General features: G+C 45.9%; 1 protein-coding gene across 1 annotated transcript in view; it reads right to left on the reverse strand.

The window, feature by feature from the left end:
• Positions 1-15,973, reverse strand: part of LOC146197145 (uncharacterized) — a 25,143-nt gene extending 9,170 nt beyond the window's left edge. Inside the window, exons 1-13 of the mRNA XM_084597129.1 lie at positions 15,916-15,973; positions 15,622-15,755; positions 14,415-14,564; positions 10,767-11,258; positions 9,996-10,340; positions 7,778-8,273; positions 6,928-6,973; positions 4,343-4,462; positions 3,113-3,229; positions 1,754-1,834; positions 1,603-1,683; positions 1,249-1,426; positions 1-89 (exon numbers count right to left, since the gene is read on the reverse strand). The exon at positions 1-89 is cut by the window's left edge and continues 79 nt beyond it. Of these exons, the coding sequence (XP_084453255.1) occupies positions 1-89; positions 1,249-1,426; positions 1,603-1,683; positions 1,754-1,834; positions 3,113-3,229; positions 4,343-4,462; positions 6,928-6,973; positions 7,778-8,273; positions 9,996-10,340; positions 10,767-11,258; positions 14,415-14,564; positions 15,622-15,755; positions 15,916-15,973 (2,387 nt within the window). The remainder of the gene's footprint in view (positions 90-1,248; positions 1,427-1,602; positions 1,684-1,753; positions 1,835-3,112; positions 3,230-4,342; positions 4,463-6,927; positions 6,974-7,777; positions 8,274-9,995; positions 10,341-10,766; positions 11,259-14,414; positions 14,565-15,621; positions 15,756-15,915) is intronic.
• Between the last annotated feature and the right edge of the window lie 324 nt (positions 15,974-16,297).

Genomic DNA, 16,297 nt, shown 5'->3' on the forward strand with positions numbered 1-16,297 from the left:
GTCAGGATGAACTGGCTGGACGTGGTAGACCGCTGCGCCCAGAACTGGTCGCTCAACCTGGCCATGAATGACTCCACCAGGTTGTACGCCTTATAGAGACCAGTCACAGACGGAGAGAGTACGTAATTAGGCTTGCCAAGAGGTCGTAATGACTGCATTTTTCTTGCCGCCCTCAGTTTCTTTGTAAAAAAAAAACTGGAAATAAATTGATTGATTGATTAAATAATTAATAATTGATTAATAATTGATCGATTGAAGCAAGTTCGTTCAAGCGAACGGGAACATGTGGTTTGGTGCTGAAGTTGTACGCGGTCACACTGTGGTGAGGGAAAACCGGCAGAAAAATGGGACTAAACCAGTTCCACTTTCAGCGCAATCGTTTAATGTTATCCAGATGAATATTTATATTGAGCGAAAGAAGGGAATAAAGTTCAATGAAAAGAAAACGTACTATCATTCGCTCATTTGAACTATTGCACTCTCGCCCATTGCAGTCCGATTTGCTAGGGCTGACTCCGCTTTACCAGTTGATACCAGTTGAATGTGTATCATAACGTGAAAGTACGCTAACAAAATACAGAAAGGACGACACCAGACGAGAAATTTAGTTAAAAGTTTGCAGTTGTCTAGTGACGTGCCTTTCGTATTTTAACTCGAAAGCACTCCTTGGTTCATCGTGGGCGTGCGAAGGTTGTGAGGACAGGATCTCTGGCCACGAGGTATGCACGCAAAGAAGATAAGAAAGGTAGAAAATTAAGTGAATCGCGTCCACGCCAGGACTCGAGTCACCATACTTCCGTTCCCAAGCCAAGAGGGCTGTTGTTATCATCAATCAAGATAGTAAAGCAGTAATCGACTGTCCTACAGCCGTTCCGTCTCTTTTACTTCCTCGTTCGCTCCGCGTTCGCGCGCACAACCACACTTCGTCTTTATCACAAGCGCGATCCACTACTCTACGCCGAGTTCCTGAGAGCGAGTCCATAATTATCTTTGTCTACAATAGAGTGAGTAAAAGATAAAAATAAAATAGACAAAAAAAAAACAAAAAGCAAAAATAATTGGAAAGAATAAAAAATTGAAAGAATTAAGGAATAAAGGAAAGATTAAAAACAAAAATGCTGATAGAATATGAAGTATGTGACAGTAAAACTAGAAACAGGGAAAGCATCGATACGAAAAACGAGCTCGTATCCGCATTTACGCCCGCAACGGGAGTTGAGTGCACCTCTACGGTACGATGCCGCTTACCTCCACTGTCCTGGAGAGCGCCATTATGGAGCCCAGCATTAGGATGATACTCCATGGCATGCGCGAATGAAGAGAGCGCCAGCTGAGTATTCGGTGGGACCAGCAGCGGCGCAGTTGAGACCCAGGCGCCGCGCTCAGCACCAGCATGGTGAGGCCCAACAAAGGAACCTCCAAGTCCCTGCACGCGCACCAATATCCCCGGGCCTTCCTTTCTTATCGATGTCGGAGACAAACTAAGTTTAGGAATGCCAAGTCTGCAGGCACTTTAACTTAACGTTAGCCTTTCTAGTGAGCGAACTCTTGTTGTTTTTGTTTAGTGTCAAATTTATTTGGACTCTTGACATGTGCACCTACCATTCAGGATGTTGGATACTGTATGCGCTGCAAACGAAAGAGGCCCCCATGAGGCTGTAGAAGACGAAGGCTTCCTGGACACTGCGAAGTTAAAATCTGTTGCGTGAAGCTTCATGGTTTAGATACGATCTAAGAAATGCAGATAACTCACGTGTTCCTCTTCAAATTCTCATGACGTAACCGGGCGCATCTGGACATGTCGTCGTGTGTTTGCTCGTCAATGCCGTCCTCGCTTGGGAAACAGGAATAAGCTTAGTGGTGCATTCAACAAATTGAAATTTGATGGTAGAGTTTGCTCATGAAACTTCAACAACACAAAACGAAAAGAAAAGATTGGTGCCTACAGCGAAAGCTGCTTTTATTTTATGCTGCTGATCTGCAACCCGTGTGAACAAAAGTGGATAGGAAAGACGATAAGGAGGTGAAACGAATATAGTAGGGAGAGCAAAAAGGTTGGGTGAAGAGAAACCACAACTGTATGCAAAACCTGAGTAATATATACACATATTCTCGTGGACCTTGCAATCTGCGTTCGATATTTTAGAAATCGATGCATCGCTATGTTCATTTAAATGTAAGACGACCACTATATACAAGCTTAATCTATTGAGTCTATGCGCTTTTAGAAAGAAAGAAATTTACTGTGTCCAACATGTGCAGAAATTATATGCATGTTTTAAATGCGAATTCGAGTTATGTTTCTATGTAGTAAGAATTTTTTGTTCAAAGTCTGCCTAACACGAAAAAGCTTTCTTTAGCCCCTGATTTCGGAGCTAAGACAAAAGCGACGATGCACCGATACTGTATTCCCCTGAACGGCATTGTCCGTTTTCATCACTTTTTGCGAACCTCTAGGAGAGCTAAAAAATTCCCTTTAATGAGGAGCAAGTGCATTGAACAGTATTGCACTTAAATTGGATATAAATGGTGATCTTGAGCAAAAAAAGTGGAGTTCTGGGCCGTTTGGTAGGTCCTGATTTACAGTGAGGCTTAGCACGAGACAGACGAGGACAAGAGAGGGACACAGGTCGAGCACTCGTCGCTAAGCCTCTCTGTAAATAAATGGAGATGCTTGGGAAAATCAGGGCATAAGAAATGGTTTGTCCATATGCGGGCTAACCCTTTTACAACTCCGATATTATACAATAACATCGGTCTAGTTATTCAAGCCAATATATCTGGAAAGCCTGCAAGATGGCGGGAATAACTACATGCATCATCCACTGGCATCTATACCAGCCGACTGGGTAGAGACGCAGCACTACAAAGCGCTTGTTGCCGTGCATGCTTACTGTGTTGTACAATGTACTGTTTACTGTCCTGTACTATGTACTGCACTGTGTACTGTCCTGTACTATGTACTGTACTGTGTACTGTATACTGTGCACTGTATACTGTGCACTGTATACTGTGTACTGTACTGTGTTCTACTGTGTGCTGTACAATGAAGCATCAAATCGTTACCTTTCTCAAAGAAGCCGCAAATCAAATTAACTAACAATTCGCTCACCAGCTGACGATGGTGGCACAGTAGATGGAAGTCCAACAAATGATGCAGCAGACGAGCGCCACGGGCAAAGACACGGCCATCCACCTCCACCAGGTTACCGGGCATACATCTCCGTGGCTGCGGACACGAATGTTGGTCATCTCAGGCTCGAGTACCGCAAGACTTCAAACAGCAAAAGAGAAGCGTCATAAGTACCTAGTTTGGCAGAAAACATGTTCTTTTAATTTCATCCCTACATCCCTAAACGGCCAAAGAGGGCATTACTTGGGAGGACGGACAGGAAATATATTGCTACAATACGAAGCAATGATATTCTTATGATAAACAAAGGCAACCTCAATAATGCCCAATGCCACTGATATCGTTCAATTCCTATCTATTGTTTCAATCTCCAACTGTTACACTTACGTCCATCGTCCAATCGCTTTCTATTCATCATTTTAGCTCTGGTTCGTGCTTTATTTTGTGTTTCGGTTCAAGGACTAGCTAAATTGTAGACCCGTACTTTAGATTAGTATTGTATCTTAATTTGAAGCGACCAGTTGCAAAATATAGGATAACATTGTGAGTTGTGCATCAAGCGTAAAATGCTCTCGATTTTCCTTCTAGGCTAATTACGGCGTACACCATCCAGGAACTGCGAAGTCTTGAAATATCCGTTGTTAATTTGCATATTCCGTCACGCGGATGGCTGTCTCGTTTTGTTCATTTGCATAAACAAAGCATTCGATTCACAGCCTCAGGACTTTTCATATTTTTCATATTTGACTCGTTGGTGTTTTTAAAGTTCATGCCTGAAACGACGATCAGCCAATCAGATTTCTCGATTTGAGCTCCTGTGGCCTCACTGGCTTCCAGAACTAATTTACCTGTCTTCCCTTCAGCTCCTCATCACTCATGGATGAGCTTTTGCGCAGACTTTCTTATTATCTCGTTTTCCTTTTTTTTTTCTTAGCTAATCTGTAGCTTTTCCTTTCGGCAAAATTCGGTCAACGCGTGATGTGTCGACGTTTCTGCGATATAAGATACAGTGGCGAGAGTTCTGCCTCTGCGTCTGCTGTAATTTTGCTTCTGACCCTAACCATTGACACTACTGCAATAAAGTACTCCGCTGTGTTGAAATCCTGTCACGTGCTAGCCGTTCATACAATTTTATCGCATCAACGCATCAAAAGCCCTGCTCATCACTTGCAGCCCCTGCCATATGCTAAGCGAGTGGTTGCCCATTACCATCCAAGGGTGACGAGGACCGTGTTCCTCGTGGGGAGGGCGCTGAAGCTTGCGATGTTCCCAAATAATGCGGTGTAGGCGGCACCGGCCATGAACGCCGAGCGAGCCGACGCAATGAGGCTGCAATGAGTGAATTGACCGCGCAAACGTGTAGCGAAGCACAAATCACCAAAGAAACGAGAACTCATATTAACAGCGGGAACATGGCGCCTTCTCTCGGAAGCGCATGAGAGACGTTGGAAGGGGGACCGCGTGTTTCGCTCACTTGTTTTGCAGCATGTCTCAGATTTTGTTTGCAGTCCATTTCAATCATCAGTTGGTTTTCTTCTTTAACATAAGAGAACGTGGCTGATTGCGCGACCGGTCGCAGAATAACGGGGTCAGCTTTATCAGCCGTGGAAACGGAGATTAGAGAGATTTAGCTTACCGTGATCCGCGATCCGCCACCGTGACCCGCTACCGTGCGTGGGCGGGGCGCACAAGCTGATTGGCCCCAACGCGGCAAGTTTATGTGCCGACATCTAGTATGTGACGCCATCTATCGGCGTCAATTGATCTGGGCATGAGCACTGGAACGCGTGGTGGCGGATCACGGTAGCGGGTCGCGGATCACGGTAAGTTAAAACTCTCTGTTATAATCGCACATGTTCCCGTCGTTATGCACGACACTGAAGCGGCTAGGCCAGAGTAGATGAGTGGGCAGCAGTTCACTAAATACTGCTTAAGAGATACCACATTCAAGGTACCAACATGCGGGGGTTTGCTGAACGCAAAGTCCTACCGTTGCATTACAAATCAAAAGCTAGCCGTCTGTTTGAATTGTACCTGCAGATGCACCGCCACTCAGCTGCTAATTGCACTTTAGATTAGCGAGTAAAATAGCGGGACAATCCGATATCTTGGAAGATACAGAGCAATCTTTGTAGACATAGTTCAGCCTGTTGCTTTGGCTTTGATTGCTAATTAATGTATCATGGAAGTAGGAAAGCTTAAGAGAAGCGCTCCTTATCCAAACTCCATAATTATGTAGTGGAAATCACGTGCTTTCGCAAGGGCTAGTGGGATTTCTTGAAGTTGAAAGTTTTGAAGTTGAAAGTTTATTTTTGCATCAAAAAAGAAGGTGCAATAATATACAGTGAGAGGTCCCATGGTACAAGACCGCAGGTGGGACCTCCCATGGTAATAGATTTTGATAAGCAACATAAAGAATAATATTATTGTAAGAAAATCTATGAACCAACACTGAAAATAAATAACGAAATACATAGTAAAGAGTGCATTGCCAACAAATTTATATACAAAAACAGAATACAGAAAAAAGTACAGAAACACTTATGAATTCCGCGACACAAAAGGTAAATAAAGAAATCACAAATTAAGAACAAAGTTTTTAATTTCAACTTGAACAAAGAAAGTGTATTAGTTTGCTTAATGTCGAAATTCAAAGAATTCCAGAATGATATAGATGAAAATTGAAGGCTTTTTTTCCCGTAGACCTTAGGTAGTAGAAAATTGTTCACGTTTCGTCTCATATGTCGTCTGCATCACGCACCCATATCGATTATATGTTTGCAGAAGCAGCGGCGTAGAGTTGGGAATTCACATTCGTAAGCACTCATTGCGTTTTGCGGATGACGCAAAGTTTTGGAAGTTTGCAGTGAGCTTCCAAAACTTCTAGTTTTCACTGCTGCGCCATTTTTTTACTTAGCACGCCGTCGTAAGCGGCTTTGGAAGCCTGCGAGAGCTGGCGAGGCCGGGAGCTGCGCGAGATTATCTCTTTTCTCTGATCTCCATAGCGCTAGCGGCTCGTGCTGAGCAGCCGCAGACGCGTGACCAACTGGCGTGGAGGAGCAAAACTGTCACGTAACGACCTCTCCATACTTTTTTTTTCCGCCATGTACTAAGCAATATAATGACAACTTGAACGCAATCTTGATGCTTCAAGTACATGTTCAACACAAGACAATATGAACTCGTATTTTTTTCAATTTTCAATGTCAATCTCAATAACCGTGGTTATAGCAGCCTTTTATATTTCGTATTGAAATGAAGGCGTTTACAAGCTTTGTCGTATACAAAGCGCAGGTGAACCACTGCGACAGACGAATAATTGAAGTAACTTGAGCAGTTACCACGACGGCACAATCATAATGACCTCGCCAGGGTGGTGCAGTAGTTGGGGCGCTCGACTACTGTGACCAAGGATGCGGGATGGCGTCCCGGCTTCGGCAGCAGCTTTTTGGTGCAGGCGAAAACCAGGCGCCTGTGTGCTGTGCTATGTCAGTGCACGTTAAAAAACCCCAGGTAGTTGAAATTTTCGGAGCCCTCCACTACGGTGTCTCTCATAGCCTGAGTCACTTATGGACGTTAAAAGCCCTAAACCAACCTAAACCAACAATCATAATGTGCAGCGCAAAATCCCACAGGCACAAAAAGCAGATTAATGTGCCTGTTCCTTTCGAAAATTCAGAAATTATTTTGGCACTCTTCGCTCGTTACAGTAAGATGAGTCACGTGACCCCCTTCCTTGTGGTGCGATATCAGCGCCAGCACCAATCGCTACAGTAGTGGAGCGGAGTACTTACTTAGGTACCCGGACAGACGATGTGTTTTGCTCAGCCCCGGAGAGCCCTGGAAGGCCAAGATGGCTTCAGTTTAACAAATGCATGCGTATTTAAAGAAATCTCCATACAAAGGCTAGTGCCTTTTTTATCAACGCAGTAAACATCTCGTTTGTTTATTGCGAAGGGATTTTTTGGTGCCGTGTCATATCTTTAAGTGCATTGGTGGTAAGTGGAATGTTTTTCTAATAGTGGTAAGTGGAACAGACTAGAAACGAGGTGGAAAAGGAGGGGAGGCTGTAAGGGGATAGGTTTAGGCGATGCCGTCATTGTGTATTTACTGGCTGTACCAGCTCAAGCTAAATTGATAATATTTGCATTCCATAAATAAAAACTTTTATAATATTGGTCTGCATTGTGCAATATATACTTCCGAATTGACGTTTCAGTCTAAATGATATTGGCTGTACAGAGATTCAGTTGTAGATAGAATGGCTGTGTTAGTAGGTTCTTTTCCACTGTGTATCAATGAGCTCAGATTACGAACCAAATATATCCAATTACATAGAAGAGCAACACAGCAATCGCTCACCATGACATCATCGTCATCATCAGTTCATTTAAGTCTAACTACCTTTACTTTAATATCCCATACTTCAACTGCGGGCCGCTAAAACTCTAGCCTCTTCAGCCAACCAACATTTTTGTCGTCCTCTGGTGTGCTTGCATCTAGTAAATAACTGCGCCACATTAAAGGACTGCCGGGCACACAGATGCCATTCCCAGGCCGATTTCCACGTCTACATATCAAGTAGAATGCTGGTAAGGCTCAATAAATAGGTCATAACAAATAAATGAGAGCAATGTTCCTAACATGAACTCGTCGGTGCGGGCTGCTCGCTCGCGGAGGTAGCCTGTCGTGTGAGGAGCATTCTTCGGTCGGTCCCGCTGATCTCGGTGCTTGCCTGAGGCAACTCGCTGCGCCGCGCTGCACCAGAGTCGGCCTTTAACATGACACTGTCGAACAGCTGCCTCGGCTTACAGCTAGCCACGCTGCCACTATGCCTGCCGGTGCTGGCAGAAAGGGATGGGTTGGTTTTCAGGAGGACAACCGGCCTTTGTTCTGGTTCCTGCTTCGCACTGGATTCTGGTTTCGTCTCCGCCTTCGGCTGTTGCTTTATTGCCGGTTTTGGCGCCAGCACTGGTTGGAAATTTGCCTCTGGATCTGGACATGGCACAACCGCTGGTTTCGACGCTGACTCGCGTAGTGCTTCTTGCTTTGGCTCTGTCTTTGAGTCGCCCGGCGGCTCAATAAGTTGCTCCAACTGCGCTGCCCCGTTCTCTGCTTTCGCCGTCTGCTTATTTTGCGCCTGAAACGAGCGCCAGAAAAAATTCAATACGAGTGCGGATATTTTGAAACATTTCAAATATCTGGAATATCAGAAGATGCAGACTGCCCCTTGAAAATTCTGTTTAGAAGTAAAGAAAAGCAGCTCTGTAGACTGAACCATATATGTTTGGAGGACCGTCCCATACACGGTACAGCGCTCCGCGCCGCTTCAAAAGGCGCTTTGTGATCAGTTTGCGCGTGAGGCGACTGACGCTCCTGCTGCGCGGCCTTGGATACACGCTGGAATTGATAGAGTGGCGAAACTGCCTGAAGATATGAACTTGAGAAGTGCTTGGTGGTGCCCAATCACCTCATCATGCCAGATTCGAACGATTTTTGGCAAACATGACTGCAGATTGAAAACCGTTTTCAGAAAATGCGTTTTTGCACATTACACTTCATCCCGTTTTCTACTCTCCCTGTCAGATGCCGCCTAGCTCGCATAGTTTTCAATGACCCTTGAAATGCTCCGTGTGGCAGCGGTGTAGCTGGATGGCCTTCAAATATTTCGATTGACATTAAGTCAATGGGCAGTGAAACTACCTATGTGACATAGGTATTATAGGACCATATGCTAATCAATGATTATCTAACAATTAATGACTAATTACTTCAAATAATGAGCAGTTAATGAAAAGTTAATGAGAAGTTGATGACTGATTAATGACGAATTGCCATGGACAGTTAATAATTATAAATTATTAGTCATAACCTGCTAATTATTGTTGAATAAATAGTTATTGATTTAATTCATTCATTAATGCTTACTTACTTAATGTCATCAGGCTTTCGTCTTTCACTACTTCAGTCGCTAAAGTTCCTCGTAATTTTTATTTCCGCTAAACGAGTTTTCATCAAGGGGGTAGAATGAGCCGTCACCATCAATAACTCGACAAGGCCCCAGTGCGCAAGCATTTTGACCAAGCTTCGCACTATGCATGCAATGTTTCTTCTGACAACGTATATCTTTTCACAATTTAATTGGTAGCAATGGTATGGTATGCGTGGTTAACTTCCCGAAGCTTCACATCAGTTTTGAGTGGCGTCGTATTAGAAGCCTGCGATTTTGGACCACATTGAGTTCGCGCACTGACATATCGCACAGCACATACACGTTCCTGAATTTTGTCTCAGTTTAAATGCGGCAGCCATTTCAAGGATTCTACCATGCGTTACGGGTTATCACTAGAACATCAAAGCTACTGAATCCCCGCGGTCGTGACGGGATGCTGAGTAGTTTGGTGCCGTTCCACTTCGAAACATTTGTCCTGACGCTTGGCATGGTCGCCTGCTCTCATTCAGGGGCCATGTTTCCATGTAGCCTCAGCGCCACAGAAACGACAGGTTTTCAAACCTGAAGGATAGTTAACCTCATCCGTATATGCCTTTAATTTTGGCAAACTCTGCAAGCACGCTTCGCAGCTTTATTACCCTACCTCTGCTTTGGCTTCGCATATTTTGGCCGAAGCATCGCCCTTGCCGACCCGGTTTCGCCTCGACTTTGGCTTTGCTCGGGGATTGCTCAAAGGAGCAGAGCGTGCCTTGTCAGCCATGGATTTTTCCAGCGGCGACGGCATGCTCGCCGCAACTCCACTAAAAAGATTCGGCCCAGGCGATGCTGATGCAGCGGCGGGCAAGGATACACCGCCCTGCCATGGTCTGTCTCAGGATTTGTAACCGCTGTTGACGGAGACGAATTCGCCGCAGAGGTCCTGGACGGCTCGGGTGCTGGTGTGGGCATTGTTGAAGTGGCCGTCTTGGCGTGGACGCCCTCTTTCTTGTTAGACATAATTGAAACTTCCGCGGACGCCTCGTGGGGATCACCCATAGAGAAGGTGCCCCTACTGTCCGCTTTTTCCAGCACGTCTGCAGATGACGACGGAAGTGGCTGTGCTGGATCGAGATTGCGCTTGAGGATAGAGGATGGCAGCTTGGAGTCCTGGATGTAGGACCGGATGCGCCGAACCGGTAGGTAGTACGGCCGGTCTTCATCGTGTGGAAGTCGCTGGAAGACACCGAATGATGTCTTGCGGGGACGTTTCTGCGCCTGCTGACTGCATGGTGCTGCTGTGCTTGGGCCACCTATAGCCTGCATCGGAGAGATCAAAGGCGTGCAGGCTCAATGCGACCTATTACACTCTGTCCGAGTGCACTGTGGGGACGAAACAAAAGCACACCGGACGAGAAAACCCTTAATTCAACATCTGTGAACCTGCTGAGTTCCTAACGTGATTGCCTGGGAATCGCCGGTTAAAAAATAGTAGTTTGCACTGAACTGACACGCTTAGTTGTGCTCTGAACTGAGGCGCTTGCCTTGGGTCTCCCTCTGTCATGTGTTGTATCCTGCTGTACACTTCACTTCCGTTCTGTGCCGTTCACTGCTGTTCTTGGCGTCGATAGCTTCTTTACCTATCGAACAAGTTTACATATGTGCGTGTTCTTTTAAGCCCTCCATTACCGAAGGCCAACTTACTTTGTTCGCTGCTGGCAGTGTATGCACCGTTTTCGTTGACGAAAAGGTGGGGTGCACCTTGTACCCCTTGACGAGCGAGCTGGTGCCAGACGCCTCGCTGGCTATGGTGCCCGACTCACTGACGACAGACACACTCCGGGATCTCCTTCCTTGTGGGTTCATGCTGGACTTCCGGCTCCAACGAGTTCGACGGCCTTCGTTGAAGTACGGGAAGCTAGCTCGGTTGTGTGGCAAGCCACGCGTATCGTTTCCTTGAATCTCACCCTGGACGGTGTTGAAAAAGCGGTCGATGAACACGGTGCTTATCGCTACGATGAGTGTGCTGGGCAGGATCAGGCTGAGCCCGAAGACAAGCCACTGCATTCCCACGAAAAGTGGCTCCATATGCAGGGCGTAGTGCTCCAGCGTGTAAAGGCACAAGCGGAAGAAGATTGTCGTCTCGTCGCCAGTGATGGCAATGGCGAACAGGAGGGAAACCGACAGGACGTAAGGCTGCACAGATATTAGGGAAATGGGATTTGTTTCACTGTATTTTGGTGTCACTTTGGACCCGACTGCAAAACTAAAACAAGAAGAGACTCACAAATTAAAGAGGCTGGCGTAGACAATGGCAATACTTTGATGCCAGAGGTGTCGCTAATGTTACGGAATGTTAAGAGCTTTTTATCAAGATTACACTCTTAGTTTTGTTATACTCTAAGCCTCAGTCATCAGATTACGTAGACCGTGCATAAGGAATCAGTATCCATCGATAAGCGTGAAACGTGAATAAGTTTCTCAAGCTTACGAACATCTCGTCTCAAATGAAAGCCGTAACGATGTGTAATGATGCTTTCTCAACATCATGTATCGCATGCGACGTTCTTTGCATCTACGCAGGGTCGGCTCTTCCATTTGGTCGACCGAAGCTCACTTCCCCAAACTCGATTTCCGCGTATTGAATACTGAAAACGTTGAGTCCGGCGATACAGGTTAAACTCAGTGGTGAGATCTAGATGAATAGCGCGCCGTTACTTTATGTCTAATAACTGTAGTACTTTAACCATAAACGATGAAATGAGAAGACAAGAGGGCTGTTCCTCTCAGAAACGTTATATCGTAATAACTGTAAATGCCGAACAATCTGGTTAACGAGAGCTACACTACTCACAGATAAGTATCAAGATATCTCAAAACTACACACACTGCTATGTGGTTAAGTTAGCTTGCGGCTACATGCTAAAAATGTGCGCAAGCTCAGTGATATTTCGACGATTCAGAGGAATAGGCATATTCTTGCAATTGTGCTGGGAGCTTGCATGAAGCGATGCATGCTGGTAATCCGCCATGATGTCGTTGGCAGTAGACGATGGAGAACGGCACTGCCACACAGCCTCGTCTACTTGGTCGCGCAGTGCACGCAGACGATGCTGGCGTGATCGAACAAGTCGACTGTGGGTTCTTCACTATTCCAAAAAATACCCCTGCATGAGGGCGAGAAGGAAAATGATTCCTTACCGATGGCGATGCGATTGGCTCGCATGGGCCAGCACACGCGAGATCGACACCAATCCGTGCAAGTATCAAACTACTCGCCAGAACTGAATCATGAATGTCTGCGATGTCTACGGGCGGCCAAGTCTGCACGCATATTGCAGTCATTCGTTCGCGCTTGAAGAGGCGTAGCTTGAACAGGTCCGCGTCGCACTGCTTTGCATCTTTCCATAGCGCGCCCGATTTTTCGGGCTCAGCGTCGACGCGTGCGTTCCCCAGGAATCTGCCGACTATTGCATGCACGTAAAGACAGAGCACGAAAAGCGCGTGTTTGCTCGGTGGACTGTCGAAAATGACAAGGCACTTTCTCAATTCAGCCTGGTTGCGCGGCCCGCTATCTGCTGCCAGTGACACCATAACAGATTACCCAGCATGCATCGCTTCATGCAGGCTCCCTATATACATACGCGTGCATGCTTGAGCTTTGCTTCTTTTAGGATAACGGTCTCCATGCTTGGGTTGTACGAAAAAAAATGTCGAAAACGAAAAAAAAAGTATCCTAACTAGATAAGTGGCTAAACCTCTATAGGCTAGCCCGCCGACATGACCCGGGTGCACGCAACCGGGTGATCAGACACCTCCCATTGGTTAACACGGGTGCTAGTTCGCTTTATAGGCTTTTATAAAGCATAGCAGGTAATCTGTCTGGTCCTGGTGATTTACCAGGGTTAAGGTCGTCTTTGACTTTCGAACCTTCGGCAACAGAAAATTGTTATAAAAAATTTCTTTTATCTCATTATCCACTTTCGGCATTAAAAGGTAAGTATCCTGCCTTAAACAGTCTAAGGTCATTTTTTACAGGCTGATTGGTAAAGAGCCCGCAGTAGTATTCGTAAAATGCATTTTCAATAGCCGTAGATCCATTATGTTCTTTTTCACTGATCATAGTCCTAGAGCACGTTTGGTAGGTGTCTCACCAGCCGCTACTCTTTCCTGCCCTAGCTCTTATCAGCGCACCTCGCTATTTCTCTTCATCTAGCACCTCAAGCTTTTGTTTTACTTTGCCGATGTCATCTTTGCACTTTCCAGGCTCGACAGCCTCCAGCTCTATCTCAGGTTGCACTTAAGAAAGCTTTCATGCATGCTATTATCATGCTTTATTTCACTGCATCGCTCCAGTGCCTTCATCGTACGCTATAGTTTTCATTAGTTGCTTCTAATTCTTTTACTAGCTCTTGAACACTAGTTACTAATCACCTAAAAGCTTTATATTTAATGTCCATAAGTCGCACTTGAAAACTTTTCTAATTTTTGTTTAACTACGTAGACTAAAGAATACTATTACTAAAAGAAACTGGTGTTATGTTGTAATCCGTACATACCATACATATTGGCAGAAGTTGAAAGAAATATATGCTCTGTATAAACGAGCATGACTCGAGACCTGCTATCCCTAACGTCTTCTAGATCGAATTCACTTATCATATTTCATAGTACAATGGTACTAGCGCCCATGAATGGTGTATTGGTGGACTTATCGCGAGCAGCACAAACGCACTTGAAGTCACCAAGTAGGATGATAGAGCGCTCGTAGTTACAGTAATTGTTTAGACCCTCAAGGAAGTCGTGCCTCGTAATAGTACGCACTGGTGCATAGACACATATCCCACGCCATTCTGAAGACGAAAAATAGGGGTCACAGACTATAAGCCTGCCAGAAATAGGTGTTGTGACCGCCGTAACAGCCATGCCTACACACTTCCGAACAAACAACACATATCTCGCCCAGGTTCCAACCGCAGGGTTAACATATGCGCCGTACCGCGTATTGAAATGGTTCCCGATCCATAAGGAGTTCATAAAGTCCCGATCCATAACGAGTCCACACATCTGAATCTGTTTCTCCCAGAGGCAAACCCTCTTACATTGATCGCTCCGACTCGTAAAGTCATCTCGAGCGATATCATTGCATAGCAAAATCCAGGGGGCTATGTCGAAACTAGCAACATGGCTAGGCGTGGGTTTCTCTATCTGCTGGCAATAAAACAGCAGCAGCTTTTTGCCGAAGTACTAGTGGTTATTTTGCACGTCGCGTAGAAGCGAAAACACAACACGAGAGGGAATATTGTTTGCGAGCCAAATGCAAGGAATGTTTTGCGGGCGTATATTACTGACACCCAAGTAGTGAGCGGCTAGCTGGTTGACACCAGAGACGCCGCCCAGTGGCAAGATGACGATGGGCAGCAGGGAAGCCACGGGGGAAGGCAAGACGCGACCCATAAGGCCCACCACCGTCAGCAGGACGCAGTAGATACAGGTGCCCAACTGCGTGCAATAAGACGTCGAGTCCTTTTGAAATGTTGTATTTGTTCGTTTTTTTAATGACGTTAAGGAAATAAATTTTGAACAGCAACAAGATAACTCTCTAGCGACAATTCCAGTCCGCTCAAGAAACGAGCCGAGGCGCCCTTCCCTCGGAGAAAGCGGGCCGGCCCCGGTATTCTAATAACAGAATCGGAATCTAGAAATATTCGCTTCAGAAGGGTGATTCGGGAGCAGTCGGTTGACAGCTGTCTTGAGCAATGTCCCACCACTTAAATTAGCCATCACATTTTGTAGGATTTATTTCTAAACTGCATTAGTTATCTTCGGTCTCAGCGGTCGTTTCATATTTTGTATTGCCCATATATGCAATGAAAACTGCCGCTCGAGTCGTACTTTGTAAGCCAGCCATATATCAATTCACCTTTTTTTTTTGTCTTTCTATTGGTAGATACCATGTTTGACGTCACGGCTCATGGCCATCTATAAAAAATTGCCCTTTGCCGGTTACCCCACAAACGGTGAAGCTGTCCGAAGACAGAATCAGAGCTAGGGCTAGAGAGACTATCTTTATAATGAATGGCCCTTGATATTACTTGGGTTCTGTACCAGAGGGATCGATTGCACGAAGTTTTTGGGGGTGATAGATATATTGCCGAACAACTTGGACACACTCACCATCGATAATGTAGATAGCCAGCGTCTTTTACAGGCCCCTAATTTGCATTGCAAAGCCCCCTGGATTTATCGGCTTGACGAATTTCACGTGCATGTGCAAATGTATGTGTGATTCCTTGTTGCTTCTCAGCGCAAAAAGGTCACCTTCTGCTATTCTCAGTTTGCCACGCTCCATCCTGTTACTGCTCAATTCTCCCTTTTTTCTCCACCAAAATGGAAAGGTAAGCTTGGGGGTATGTATATATAAGGGCAGCACACACCCTTGTATGTCATTTCTTAGCCGTTCTGTATGTCGCGCTGTGCTCTTAAGTGCGGACCGCGCGAACGCCATCTATGTTAAAATCAACCCTCAGAAATTGAATATAATTTTCTGACATCTCACCTTGTCCCCGAAGGCGAAAGGCAGCAAGTAGACGGGCATAAGAAACTCGATGCACTCTTGCAAGGTGCGCTCCTTTCGTTTGCCCCCCACTTCTTGAGACGTCGAGCTCTTCTTACTCGCCTCGCCAGTGAGCACTGGAGAACGAGATCAGGGGGGCGTTCTGTCTCAAAAATATTTTAGGGCAGTTTTGCTGTATACCAACCTCATTGTTTGCAAGCACCGCATGCGCACGCGGCTCCTTGGGTGATGCGGCTCTAGCCTATGAAAGGTGTCCTCTGTATCTAGTCTCCCTACCTGGACTGGAGTGCTTGCTGCTGTCCGCCGTCCTCTGCGGGGTGACCTCCGAAGCCATGGATAGGTCAGTCAGGCAGTCAGCAGCGAATAACTAAAGTCTATCACCCCCAGAGCTGCTTCAGCAATTGAAGCTCAGAGGGGCTGCTTCTGCTGAGTGTGCAGATAGGCGATTCCGAAGATCACGACACGACTGTTCGCGAGTGCTTTTTCTTCTTCGTCAGCTCGTGAGCTGGGTGAACGAACGTGAGCTGGGCTCCTGAGACGGAACACAATCTTGTGTTTCTAGTTGGAATTTACCACTTTCAATAGAGTAGGCAACCGCATTACTCTATCGCGGTTATAATTCAGCTTCACTTTCAAGCTTAGGAAGCGATAGCGTTGA

The sequence above is a fragment of the Amblyomma maculatum genome, chromosome 3 (genome assembly GCF_055883805.1).
Source record: "Amblyomma maculatum isolate TAMU_Amacu chromosome 3, ASM5588380v1, whole genome shotgun sequence".
NCBI classification, from domain to species: domain Eukaryota; kingdom Metazoa; phylum Arthropoda; class Arachnida; order Ixodida; family Ixodidae; genus Amblyomma; species Amblyomma maculatum.